Below are 14,102 nucleotides of genomic sequence, written 5' to 3'. Positions count from 1 at the left end.
CATATTTGGTGGGGGATTCCAAAGGCAGGCCGCGTGTTATTCAAGACCACTGACAGATTCTACATACGTTATAGCCTCCTCACGGCTTGTTTATTCTGATTGACAAGGTTCAGGCACATATTAAAAGCTCTGACACAATTGACATTTTTAAAGTTCAGACTTAAAACCTGTTCTCAGTATATTACTTATAATCTCGGCTGTAAATACTCTCGTGTAAATTATCAAGGCTCAAGTTGTATGTACGTACAGTTGGTTCAAGATGTGTGTACCTACAGTTGGCTTAAGGTGTATGTACCTACAGTTGGCTCAAGATGTGTGTACGTCCAGTTTCGCTCGAGATCTAGGACGTAGTATATCATATTCAATAAGACGAGACTATATACATGTATATGAGGTGGATTCTCTACATACTCTCGTCTTATTGAATTTACTACATCCCAGACAAGACCCGATTCTCGCGGAAGCCGCGGTGGCTGAATGCGTTTGACAACAGATTTTGTATGCTGGCGATTAGGTGCCTGGCACTGAGGGTGTGGTTTCGAATCCCGCATGGCATTCAACCCAACGAGTGTACTTTACTGAGAAAATGCAATTCCAAATATACCCTATGTTATGAGACCCAATTCGTTCGTATTTCGTTTTACATTTCTGACATAAGTTATTCCGAGGAATCACTTACGGAAAATCAACACTTTCATGTGATGAAGATAAATATAAGGATACTGTAATGCGTCTAAAAAATCTAAATTCATAATATTTCTTATTTATTTATCACATTGGTGGTGGTTATATCAGATAACATTATGTCGTATAATATCTACGCATACAGCGGTTACCAAATGATACACCCCAGGACACATCTGCCAAGTATCCAACCTCAACAGCCTATAGGACTTTATAGATTAAATTTAATTAACGAGTGTATATATTTGATATCAGAAGACACGAGAGTGAAATTCTGTTTATCATCCCAAATCATTCTTCATCAGTTATCAGTAAAAGAATGAATTTATCTGAACACAAAACTGCCATTCGGCAGTGAGGTCATAGTATTGTGACGTCATCAGCTTTATTACATCATAGCATTGATCTCACACAAGCGATATCTAAGTACTGTCGGAGCCAGTTTTGGATGATAAATACTATTATTACCCATACGGGTGAGGAGATCCCGTGTAATATCTTTTTGATATTTGCACAGTGTGCAATTTAGTGATTCTCGACGTTGATTGGTTGATCATATATTTGTACATTTTCATTGGATGCCGGAACTACTTTCACACACTACGTTCATTCATAAAGTTTCATCGATTCATTGATAAATTGACATTAAGTAATGTAATCCCACATTCTGAGATCTAAAAAAGAAAACTTTAAGGTTAAAGAATATGAATATTCTTTTTATTAGACGTTATTATTTTGGAATAAAACTGCGTTATAAATAGTCTTTTTAAATTATATAATCTTTAAAAAAAACACCAAACAATCGTTTGCATTGTTTGTAAACAAACATGGCCACCGTTAGGCTAACCCCGATCAAGGTCACTTATCTAGTTAAAGTTGACGGTGACCAAATAGGAAGAGTGATAAGAATTTTACAGCCCTTGAATTCCCAAAACCTGTTTGTTGTTGAAACTGAATTCGGGGAAATAGAAACAGCAAGATACCGACCAAAGATGTTATCTGAAAGTGTAACAAGTAAGTCGGACAAGGCGTCCATGCCATCGAACCAGAAAACAGCTCCTTTCTTACCGGAATCAGTGCTAAATGTTCTTCTTCAAGATGACTTTTTATATCCATGCATTCCTAATCCTAATCTGAGAGGTTCGTCCCAGGAGCCGATACAGAGATTGACAGATTTCATAGACTCGGATTCCGACTAGAGTTATCCTTCTTGGAACTGCTGTACTCTACTAAGACGAGAGTGTAACACGCCTTCCACAGAACAAAATGTTGTTTAATCTTCAAACTTGTTGAGTTTCTTGACAGAAAACTTTTTCTAGACGTGTTCGTGGGATGGTTGTCTTTTAGAATTCCCAACTTTTAACCGTTGACTTTCCCCAAAATTGACAGGTTTTTGCCAGAGTGTGTTTCAACACTACACCGTCACCCGTCACTAGAAAACACGTCAGTCGTGAATGAACGATGTTCCGTCGCACTGACTTGATCGAATAAATGTTTAGCTCTTATTAAGTTCAATGATATATTTAAAAGATCATTTTATCATATTAACAAATGTTAATTAATTATTCCAGGCATAATAATTTTGTTGTATTTTAAAGCGATTTTATGATGTACTATTTCCATAGCGTAGTTATGTTATTACCGCTGGAGAAGTTAGGTTTAATACGCGCATGAATACGAATCAGCTGTTTAAGGTCACACGTCCTGTCTCCGGGTGTTTTTTATTTCGTGGTTCTTCCTTTTAAATTACATTATGGGTAATAAATAGAATAACCAACGAGGTACGAGTGATTACGGGAAATGTGCCTCGTTAAAATAATGTTCAGTGCCTCGCCAAGGCTCGGCACTGTGAACATTATTTCAACTCGGGCATATTTCCCGTAATCACTCGTACCTCGTTGGTTATTCTCTAATTCTGTGTTCAAACTGATTGCTGCTGATCGATGATATTTCTGATTGTGGTAGTGTAACCCGATGATGTTGATCATAGCATCTACCGTTTAATTCTCTGTGTAGACTCAAGTCTGATAGATGATTAGATAAAGCACCGAGGATAGATTACAATGAAACAGCTGATGATGCATGTGTTAACAGTATCATATACCTGAACACATTCGTGGCAATCAAGTGATGTGCACAGATAATATATATTAAACTAGACACCAAACCGAGAATATAATAGAAGTGATTTCTGTATATTTCTACTCATCATTAATGTTCACTCCGCTTAGCAAATTTACACAGGGGAAATGCTCAGACGAGATGACTGGGAAAACCCAGTTCTCAGTTTCAACTACAATGCTTCAAATGTGAATGACTCACAAGACCTGTGTTCCGTGAACGGATGTGGGATGTCATCTGATGTATCCTCTAATAGGAGTCACATTACGATAAGTCTCCAGTAGATGCAGTGCTCTCGCTATCCTAACGACACATGAGTATACCCGCTGTTGACTAGGTGTAGAAACGCTGCAGGTGAGAATGTAGTTTGAATTCCACAATTTGAATTATTTATTCTACATGACAAACTCAAACGAGCCATTGGCGCAGTTGTATTGAAGAATCCATATATTTCTATTAAGAAATCATTTATTTTGTGTGAATGTGAGTGTTAATATGTTTATGAGTGAGTGAATATAGTTTTACGCCGCTTTTAGCAATATTCCAGCAATATCACGGCGGGGGACACCACAAATGAGCTTCACTTGTGGGGAATCGAACCCGGGAGTAGTATGCAAACTAAGGGTATGAGGACACCCAACTGCATGTTATCTTCCATACAGATTTGGTAGCCTCCCTGAATGCGAGAGGCTACCCATTAGGTTGACGTCACGAGGGAGAATCCCCCTCCCGCCATTGCGTGAAACTAGGTCATAGCTCGCGTCCTTTATAGCGTGGGCTGACGCCATGATGAAAAAGTCGTCCGTTTGTAAAATGGGACCAACGCATATGAATGTAAACTTATTAGGCGAAATAAACAACGACAATATACAACTTCTATACACAATATTTAATAAGCCTATAAATCTAAGTAGCAACAGATGCTACTTTCACGATACATCACATCATAACATAAGCCTTTATATACATGTTGGCTTACAATTTCAAACTGTTTCCCACCTGCTAATTATCATGTATCCAAAGTATAGCATATTCCATATAATCCATGTGATCGACATACAGGATGGTATATTCTAAATATTCCATGAGATCAACAGTCACATTTTTTCACATGGTCTCGTAAACAGGCCTTGCCATGTAAACACGGTCCTCACTCTCGTACGGATTCGTAACAGGCGTCATCCATAAGTACTCCCTGCTGAACAGAACACAGTCACAGGTTATACATAGTTTTACACCATCCACTTGTATCCAACAATATATTTCGTGTTGCAGTGGCTTGTGTTTAAGACAGTCTTACTTTGTCCACTCGTCTCGCTATACATAATAGACTTGTAACTAGGTCAGTGTGTTAGTGAGCCAACCTTTCATATCGTTTGACACAACTATAATGCAAATCATGATTATAAAAACGTAACCGCCAAGTTTTACAGTCATTTACACGTGTAAATAAAGCAATACATTTATTGATAGTTGTATTAGCATTTTTTGAATTACGTTTTATGCACTGACATTTTGTAGTGTCATTTCGATGACAAACCCTAAATTCAACAATTAATTATTAATCAACAATTAATTCCATCCAAAACTCGTAAGAACGAGGAGATGGTGGTTGTTATCTAAAACATAATAGGAGATAAGACGTGAATATAGACCAGAAATGAATAGACAATGATTAATGAAAACACAAATAATGAGTGCAGATGAGCTATAATCGATTTTCAATCGTTTTAATTGGTTGTTCTCTCCGACGTCCGCGCCTGCCAAATAAATACAGTGTCATCGCGTGGGTCGTTTCATTGTCGTTTGGACAGCTGCTGATGTCAGACGTACGCCCTGTTCCCATAAATACCCAGACGTTTCTAAGACTACCTACTGGAAATCTATAAAAGTAAGCGTTGCTAGTTCACAATTTCAGAGGAGAAGTGATGACTGGTAGTTGGTATTGTTTATTCAATATTTCTGTTATTTATTCAACATTATAATTACGAATTAATTTATTTGTTATGTTTTTATTAAATTAAGGAGGCTACCTCATCTTTATGGAAGATTACATGCAATTTGGTGTCCTCATACCCTTAGTCCCATACTACTCCCGGGTCTTAGGCGTGACGAGCGAACGCTTTAACCACTAGGCCACCCCACCGCCCCAATATGTTTATGATGTACTGACAAAAATATTAACAAATTCACCACCTACAACAAAGTTGATCATTCAACAAAATGGTAACTTAGTGCAGATGACATTTTCATCTATTTTGACAAAAATCTAAGGGCCGTTTTAAGACAAGATGTCAGTTACATCCCCAGCAGCCTGCGCTTGTCACACGAATCGACTGATTTGATTGCATGTATTGCTTGATGACTTAGTTGGAACGGTCATGGAAAGCCAGCGTCGGTTCTTGACTATTTGTCTATTTGTCTATTTGGTCGATGGTTGGTTGTTGCTTATTCTTTAACGCCGCAATAACAGCAATAATCCAGCTTCATTGCAGCTGTTTGTAAAAAATCGAGTCTGGACAAGACAGTCCAGTGATCAACATCATGAGCACTGATCTACGCATCTGGGATTCTATGACATGTGAGCCTGACCACACGATCCCGTTAGTCGCCTCTTACAAAAAGCATGGGTTGCTGAAGATCAATTCTAGCCCGAATCTTCACGGATCTATGTTATTTGGTAGATGTCCAATGAGCATTCAGTAAAGGGCTTGCATGAGTGGACAGTTTAGTTTATAAATGAATTACGTCAACAGCGTACAATTAGTTACATGTAAATTTCTCGGGAAAGCTTTCAAAAAGTTGTATGTGCATATGTAGGGGACGTTTTCCCATTCGACACAAGAGTGACATGTAAGAGGTCCGATGGAAACCATTATTTTGACATGCACCATATGTTAATGTTAATGATAATATTCTTCAGATATGCATTGCATGCGTTTCTGGTAGGAGTCAACTGTGCAACAGGAAGTGCGAACATGTTTCGGGAACACCGGGTGTCATTACTTGATAATTCACAAACATATACTCAACATGTAGTGGGAATCGACTTCACTCTGGTCGGACATGTTTAACGATAACAGAGCGAATAGTGTCGCTGTAACGTGACAAGAGCAACGCTTCAGAAGTTGCTCGAGAGATAATTCCTGGTTTATCTATATTTAGGGCTAACTGGACAAGCAAAGCTGGCTTGAGGAGGAAGGTCAACTGTTACATGTCACGAATTAGTCAGTTGAAGTCTTCCTTGTGTACTTATGAAACATAGACTTTTCCTTCTGTTTGTTGGGTACAATGTGTGAAATCCATTTCTGGTGTCCCCCGCCGTGATACTGCTGGAATATGGCTCACAGCGGCGTAAAACTAAACTCACTCACTCCTTCTGCTTGTAAATCAATGCATTAAGGGGCAATCAGTACTTCTCAAAGACATGTATTCTTGTATATCTTTACAAAGAAGATTCTACTATTTATCTGGTTTCTAAGACAGTAAGTATAGGTCACAGTCCGTTCTCAAAGGAGTATCTAGTATACTTGATGATATCCTAGTTTCACAAAACGTGAAGTGGTGGATTTAACGTTCACTCATTTAGAAGACCTCAAAGACCCATGTAGATATATTGTGTGAAGCCAGTTTTCTGTTACCTCACCGAACAGGCGTGACAGTATTTCAAAACGCAGCATAATCTTACAATGAATCAATGTTTACAAAGTATATAACATGTGGAATAGTAAGATAACCAGCAAAATTGAAAACTTGACAATGATACATTTCGATATTTCTCTTTTTCTGTTCAATCAAATAAGTTTACAAGTATATTAAATAGTTGTAAACAGTGGGAATGCTTTAATTTCGTGAAATTGTAAGTTCACCAGCAAACCTTGACTTTGTCGTCTATGAAGATGAAAAACACGGACTGCACATGTGAAAAAGCAAATTCAAGAGGTCACCTGGTGCATGTTTGCTTCAACTGAACACGCACATTGAATGTGAGCTGGAAAACAAATTAAACGTTTTATTTTAATCTTTCTTCGGAAATGCCGCGCCTTTCAAATCAAGAAAGTCAACATGTTATGGGGAGGCTTGATACTGGCCAGTCTGTGGTCGCTGTTGCTTTAATGGCTCACGACAAACAATTTTAAGTCTTAGGATGAGGATGACACACTTACGGCGAATGCCAAGGGTATTCAAGGCGGCTTAAAAATGTGCTGCTGTTTCCCGCTATTTTCGTTACCAGTGCAGATTCTATAGCGTGAACATCAACCTTTGTCATCATGGCCCGCCCAAGCCATCATATTTATACCACATCTCGAGTATACCATGGATGTTCGGATAATACTCTATCTGTGCGTTTGTCATACTTTATAAATAAGTACAATGCGCTGCCCGATCTCAGGACAAACGGTACTGATTCCTTGTATCCGCTCTGCAAGTATGCATGTATACGTCCAATATATGCGGTTCAGAGCTCGTGCCTGGAGATCAGCGTATTGCCGTGTAGGAAATACACAAAACGATTGAGATGAATATGAAGTGGGTATTGTGAGTAAGACTGCGTATGAAAGAAATGTCAATGCGCAAGTCATAAGGAATTAGGATACACAGAAGTGTGACAGAGTCCTAAGATCCATGAGGAGACGTTGTGTGGCTGTAAGATACGCTAGAGGTGGTCACAACCCTTAATGAAGACCTTAGTCGAAATGTTCTCCACGCTGTGAACTTCAGTCTGGAGGGTACCTTGACAAATGACGTAAATAAGTCTACTCCTTCAATAAAGCTTCCCAGGTTACAAACGATACAATCATAGGACTATTTTGCTAATTTCAGCATTTGTTTCATGATTTCAGATAAGATGTTGCTGTGCGTCATGTGCCTGCTCCTTGCCTGCCTTTCTCTGACTCAAGGGAAACAATTGGACATCTCCTGTAAGCCTTGTGTATGTAGGGTCACACCCAATGGAAAGTTGATCGCCAATTGTAAGGGCAAACATCTATCTAACATCCCCAAGCAGATCCCAAATTCAGTATCATACCTGTGTTTGTCTCAAAACAGTATTAAGCATCTGCCAGTTGGCTCGTTCCGACGGTTCTCTGCTTTGGAACATCTTGATCTGTCTTGCAATCAACTGAAAAGATTGCATGTACACACTTTTGCAGGAGCTACAAATCTGCTACATTTGAACCTCAAAGGAAACCATCTCCAACTTAACGAATCAGCATATCCAGAGGGCATATTTAGAGAGCAGAAAAAATTGCTTACGCTGAACATCGCAAACAACAACAAGATCGCAGATTCAGTATACCCAGATAAAGCGCTTGGTGATCTTACTGCTCTTCAGAGACTTTTCATTGACGGTGTTCGGAATGCCTCGTTTGGGACTGGATTTTCGAAACTGAAGAATCTTACTACGCTGTCGTTATCAGGCAAAAGGGGCCTATGCTCAGTTCAAACCCTGTTGAATACATCATTTCTCTACACCCCATCTGTCAGGAACCTGGACATAAGCAAATGTAGAATCAACTTTATTGAAGCAAGTGCATTCTGGCCATTAAGGCAGATTGATACACTCGATGTATCTGACAATCAATATCTAGGGTTTGATCGCATGGGTGAAGCTATATATGGACTTCGAAATTCTCCTCTAAGCGTTTTAAAGATCAACAGAATAGTGACAACATTTGCCATAGGGGTTCACCTAAAGAAACCAAATACGAGATATTTCAGAGATCTCAGAGATTTAAAAGAGGTTCATATTGATGCAAATAGATTGGAACTCATAGACCAGGAATGCATCGGTCACATGAAAACAGTGGAAATAATATCCATGAATCACAATAGAGTGACATTCGGATTGTATCTGCTGAGTGCCGATAGACTGACAAATCTGCGGAAAATGTATGCTTATAACCAGTATTCATCTAATATCCCCTTCAATCAAGTTGATGCAGTTAGAGGCACATTCCTCTCCCCCAAACCGCTGCCCTCATTTGATCCCCAGCCAGTGGTTCAATATTCACATAACATCATCCATGCCTGTGAACAATGTGAGGCAGATTGCAGCCATAGCCTTTCGTACCGTAACCATCATAATAGTCCCTATTATGATGCAAAAAATGACCAAACCAGTATCTTAGGTCGTCCTTTTCTGATACCACTACCTCCAAATGCAACCTATGTAAATGTTAGCAACAGCAAATTGAACTATGATATTGTTGAGCTCAACTTTCAAACAAACCAACTTAAAACTATTGACATTTCACACAATGTCTTTACAAACTGGATAGGTCCAATATATGAAAGTCAAACAGTTGAATATTTAGATCTCTCAGACAATTACTGTAAAAATGTATCTCACAGATTTTTTATGTATGCCAATGGACTAAAAGTCTTAAATATAAGTCGAAATTACCTATCAGTGTCCCTTCTAGCGGACACAAATGGGCAGATATTTGGCAACCAAACAAACTTGGAAGTCATACGAATCTCACACAATCTTATTCGGGAACTGCCGTCATTGATATTTAGAGGACTTACCAGACTTGAGGTTATTGATTTAAGCTGGAACATGATGGCCAGCTGGAACATTGAAATTAGGCACATGCCGCACCTCCATACCTTAGACATCTCCGGAAACAGGTATGAAGGCATTCCAACACACCTGACAAATCAAATTGACTATATCATGAGAAATAGAAACGACACTTTTCATCTCAGCATCAAGGGTAACATCTTGAAATGTGATTGTTCGACACTGGAGTCATTAGAATGGATTACAAGGCCGTTTATTTCCATTGAAGATCCTGGCAACACAAAATGCACCTTATCAGATGGGGAAACCATTTCATTTATAGGTATAGAAAATGTTAAAGCGAAGCTCCAAGTACGTTGCAAAATAGTTATTCCCCTCCTGTCTACAGCAGTAGTAGGAATACTGCTTTCCATGTTGATATTTGGAGCTGGTATGGTGTACCGATATCGATGGAAGCTACGCTATCTGTACTACACCACAAGACGGAAGTACAGAGGGTATCAAAGACTTGGACAAGAAGAAGACCATTTTACTTATGATGCCTTTGTTTCCTATGCTGAGGCAGACAGAGGTTTCGTCGTTGAAGAAATGCGGGCTGTTCTAGAGAGAACCTACGGCTTGAGGTTGTGCATCCATGACCGTGACTTCATGGTTGGTGAAGCCATCACCGCCAACATCATCAATGCTATTCAGTCAAGCAGGAAGACCATAGCTGTTTTGTCACCTAGCTTTGCAAAGAGCTCCTGGTGTGACTATGAAGTTCACATGGCCAAGTTGGAAAGCATCCACACTGGAAGAGATGTCCTATGTGTGTTGTGGTATACCGATGTACCGGACAATAGAATCCTCAGTAGAGATATTCGGGACATGATTGAGTATGACACGTATATTAAGTATCCTACACAAGAAAATGACAAAGAAGAGTTTTGGACGAAAGTCAAAGCTGCAATCAGCTTTTAAGACTGATGCATCTGACGTTAGATGCTTTTGTATGATGAGCTTAAGTGTGATCAGTCCAGCTGGCATCAGTTTCTTGGGAATTAAAAGACTTGATATACCGTTCTACTCATTGAACTTGAACATGATTCACTCATACTTCCTACGAATGGTGATCGGAAGTGTAGGAGACATCGAGGATCAAAATGCGTAACATGCTAAATTAGCAAAGTGGAAACACTTATTACGAGACACAACTTGTCTGTGGGGAATGGGAACCTGTTTTAAACTATGCATAATAATCGAAGGTTGTTAAAGAATTATAAACAAAGTTACATCCATACCCAAGTGTCCTCCAAGGAGGGGAAGTCCGTGTGAATACAAATTTGAATTTCTCGTCGCGATTGCATACAGCTTAGCGAGCTGCTTGGTGAGGGTCAGGTTGTGATTGTGTTGATGCAGAGTGCTTGCTTATGATAGCAGGAATGACATGTTGGGCCAAACAGGATTATCGCCGGCTTCAGCCGTCTACAAATGACTAATTTCATCTCGGTGGATTAACAAGCGGCGACGTTCAATCAGCACACGTGACACTGTAACATAGGAAGGTTTGAGACTCAAATGTTTAGTTAGCTAGTTCAGTCCATCTACCTTTCTTACAAAACTGACCAAATTGTTCAATAGGTATTTCAACAGCATCCGCACGTTACTGTCAATCTAGCTCTTCTTTGTAGATATATGCTTTTCACGAATGAAATTATATCCCAGATCCTTTTTAGATAATCTCTTTCCATGCTCGTTGTTTTCAGTGAATGAGTAAATGAGTTAAAATATAAAGTATCGTTGGCAATATTTCAGCCATATCGTGATTTCAGTGAATGAACAGGGATAAGGAAGCAAGTCCTTACAGTTCATGTCAACACCTCTCCCATGTATCATGTTATCTAGTTCGAATTGTAATGTCACTGCATGTTTTATATTATTGTGTTAGTTAACAATTGTATGTAAAACAGAAACAGTCATGCATTGTGTATTTGTATCTTAGTTAAATCTATCAAATGAACACATATGTAAGTAACTGGTCAGCTACAATTTTTTATTTTCGGAATAGTTAATGGCACTGAGGATAATGTGCAAATTCAAGTTACTTAAGTATTTGAAGATTTTTAAAGTTGTGATAATATTTTCAGAAGTGTGAATCATCTTTTTTCATTCATAATGCTTTCCCTATTATAGCAATAGGAATAACATTCAGTTACGTTAAGCTTCTACAAACAGCATCCGTCTAAACTGATTTGTTTATATGGGTTTTCTAACGAATGATTTACATCCATTATATAGCCATCCCTTCGCACAAGATGCGACAAAATTTTGTGTAAATCTAGCTACAACAAGGACTATCAATATTATGAGAAACTGGTAACTGATTATGTATTGCTTGTATTATGTGAGTAATTTTGTGTCAATGAATGTAACTAAGTCATAATCCATTCTTGTTTAATTTTGTAAATAAACGTAGGAATCAAAAAAAGGAAGCATTCGAAAGTAATACCAGGAAGGACAACGGCTGCATATCAGTCAAGTGTTAGACACTCGTGTTTCGTGACTGTTTGTTATGTTTCCTGTTTATGTGGTATCACCTGATTAACCCTACCACCATGGGAATATACTTACAGTTAAGATAAGCTTCTACGAACAGTATTCGGTTACATTGATTGTGTACTTATGGGTTTTGACGAATGATTTATATCCTTTATTTGGCCATCATTTGCAGAAGATGAAAAAAAATGATCAAAATCTATTTAATAAAAGGACATTCAATATTATGTGAAACCTGTAACTAATCATGTGTGGCTTGTATTATGTGAGCAAAATGCATCAGTTCTCGATTACCTTTGTAAACAAACGTATGAATCAATGAACGAAAACAGTCAGAGTTAATACAAAAAGCAATTCCTTTTGCAAACTTGCCTATTATTTTTGTTGGATTAGTTTTTTATGAATTTCTGATGCTGAATCATGTCCTGTATGTTAAATGCTCTCATACAGTTCAGTTGATTTAGAAGCAACTTTCCAGTCTCTTATTTCTATCACTACGTTGATATTGTTGGCTGGTTGTATTCACGCCAGCTAAAGCACCCCGGAAATGAGTACGGCGAAACCATACTACATAGATAATAAGCTTTAACAGTGAATCTCTTTAAACTTTAGACCTTTTTGGACATATTACCTAATGCTGCATAGTTACATTCAAATTCACATTTCGCTTCATGATGCAAGTCATAGCTTCTGTTTCAACATGTCTGTTTCAAAATTTGATCTTTTGTATATTACACTGTGACACATTTATGAACCTTTTTTCTCATAACCATCTCCCTTTCTTTCATCAACTCTTCCAAAAGGAAAGAAATGTCCACTTCTTAAAACATCACCTCCATCACTATTGCTCACCCAGTCTCCTGTGTTCATGCATTTAGAATGATAATATCACTAACTGCAAACATTCTGATAATACTGCCTCAGTTATAACCACTTTATGCCAAGATTTAGTTTTGTAGTTTCATATTACCTTTCATATATTTCTGTAGCTTACTGTTATCATCAACAGTGCATAGTATGCTCTTATATTGTCACTATTCAGTGTTTGACTCTTTCTTCTGTAGTTCACCGTATATACGGTTTGTACGGGCGTTTTTATTTAATAAACTTTTCAACTCATGGTTGCATTGCTTGGCTTGACAATTTTGTTTATGAGATTTACTCGGCAAGGAACTTTTGATGCGTTGCATCAATGTACACTTCCATTGTCTGAGTCAGGAAGTAGACTCTCAAAGTAGGTGACAATATATTGTGATGTGTTTGTAGTAACCGGACTGACCTCTAAAATCAACGTTCTTGTTGTTATTTACATGGGCAATCCCTAAGAACTAAATACATAATAATATCTACATCATGTAAGTAAATAATTTGATCCACAAAAGTATGCATCATGTTAAAAGGACACCAATTATTATAATAGATACAGATGGTACTTGTTGCTATTCTTGCGGGTGCTCGGCTATAAGAAAAATAGAAACATTTACTGATCCAGCACGCACGTACTCACGCGGGCACACACACGCACGCACGCACGCACGCACGCACACACACAATCAAACATGCTTACTTATGGAGGCGACGTTAAACCAAGTTGTACTTCAGCTGCAAACTAGAATGTGGGCGGTTCCGTTCCTCGACACGCCACATCAATGACGTTCACAAATGGTACTTGTTGGTTCTCTGCCTAGCCTTCGGCATGACGGGATGAGGACATGTTGGCTGGGAGACCATACTATACTGAGTCAAAAAAGAAACTTCACAAAATGTAATTTGAAAAATAATAAATAATTTTTTTTCCGATGATACATCTATCTATCCGAAATGGGATCCCTATCTTTCGACTCTAGAAAAACGTTAGCAAAACCCACTCAAACCCATCCATTCGTCGTGCAAATGATGTAAGTGTCAAATCAGGTTTTGTACGTGCAGTCGATCACAGTACTTGAAATGCCACGATTGTCAAATGTGCAACGTGAACGTGCCGTTGGCATGTTGCAAGCCGGAAGATCAGTTATTGACGCCGCAAGAGCAATGGGATGCAGCCGTCGTACTGTGAATGACTTGCGAGGTCGTCTACAGCAAATTGGCACCACTTCTGATCGCCCAAGGTCGGGTCGTCAACGTGTGACGTCACGAGCAGAAGACCGTCAAATCGTCCTACGTCACCTACGTGGTAGATTTCCGCCGGCTACACGAACCAGGGCTGAGATGTTTAGAGGTCGACTGTCCTCACAGA

At 38.7% G+C, this 14,102-nt stretch overlaps 1 protein-coding gene across 1 annotated transcript; it reads left to right on the top strand.

Moving 5' to 3' along the window:
- Positions 1-2,947: 2,947 nt before the first annotated feature.
- Positions 2,948-12,985, top strand: LOC124273974 (toll-like receptor 4). The gene is made up of 2 exons (XM_046709312.1): positions 2,948-3,159; positions 7,650-12,985. Exon 2 carries the CDS (start codon positions 7,655-7,657, stop codon positions 10,289-10,291), a length of 2,637 nt encoding a protein of 878 aa, XP_046565268.1. The 5' UTR covers positions 2,948-3,159; positions 7,650-7,654; the 3' UTR covers positions 10,292-12,985.
- The last annotated feature ends 1,117 nt before the right edge of the window (positions 12,986-14,102 follow it).

The sequence above is a fragment of the Haliotis rubra genome, unplaced genomic scaffold (assembly GCF_003918875.1).
Source record: "Haliotis rubra isolate DU_JTF1 unplaced genomic scaffold, ASM391887v1 Scf1862, whole genome shotgun sequence".
Taxonomy (NCBI): Eukaryota; Metazoa; Mollusca; class Gastropoda; order Lepetellida; family Haliotidae; genus Haliotis; species Haliotis rubra.
Note: the sequence above shows the minus strand (reverse complement) of the source record. Positions and strands in the feature narration are given on the sequence as shown.

Excerpts from the sequence above, each read along its gene's own strand:
- LOC124273974 (XM_046709312.1), top strand. The coding sequence starts at position 7,655 with ATGTTGCTGTGCGTCATGTGCCTGCTCCTTGCCTGCCTTTCTCTGACT.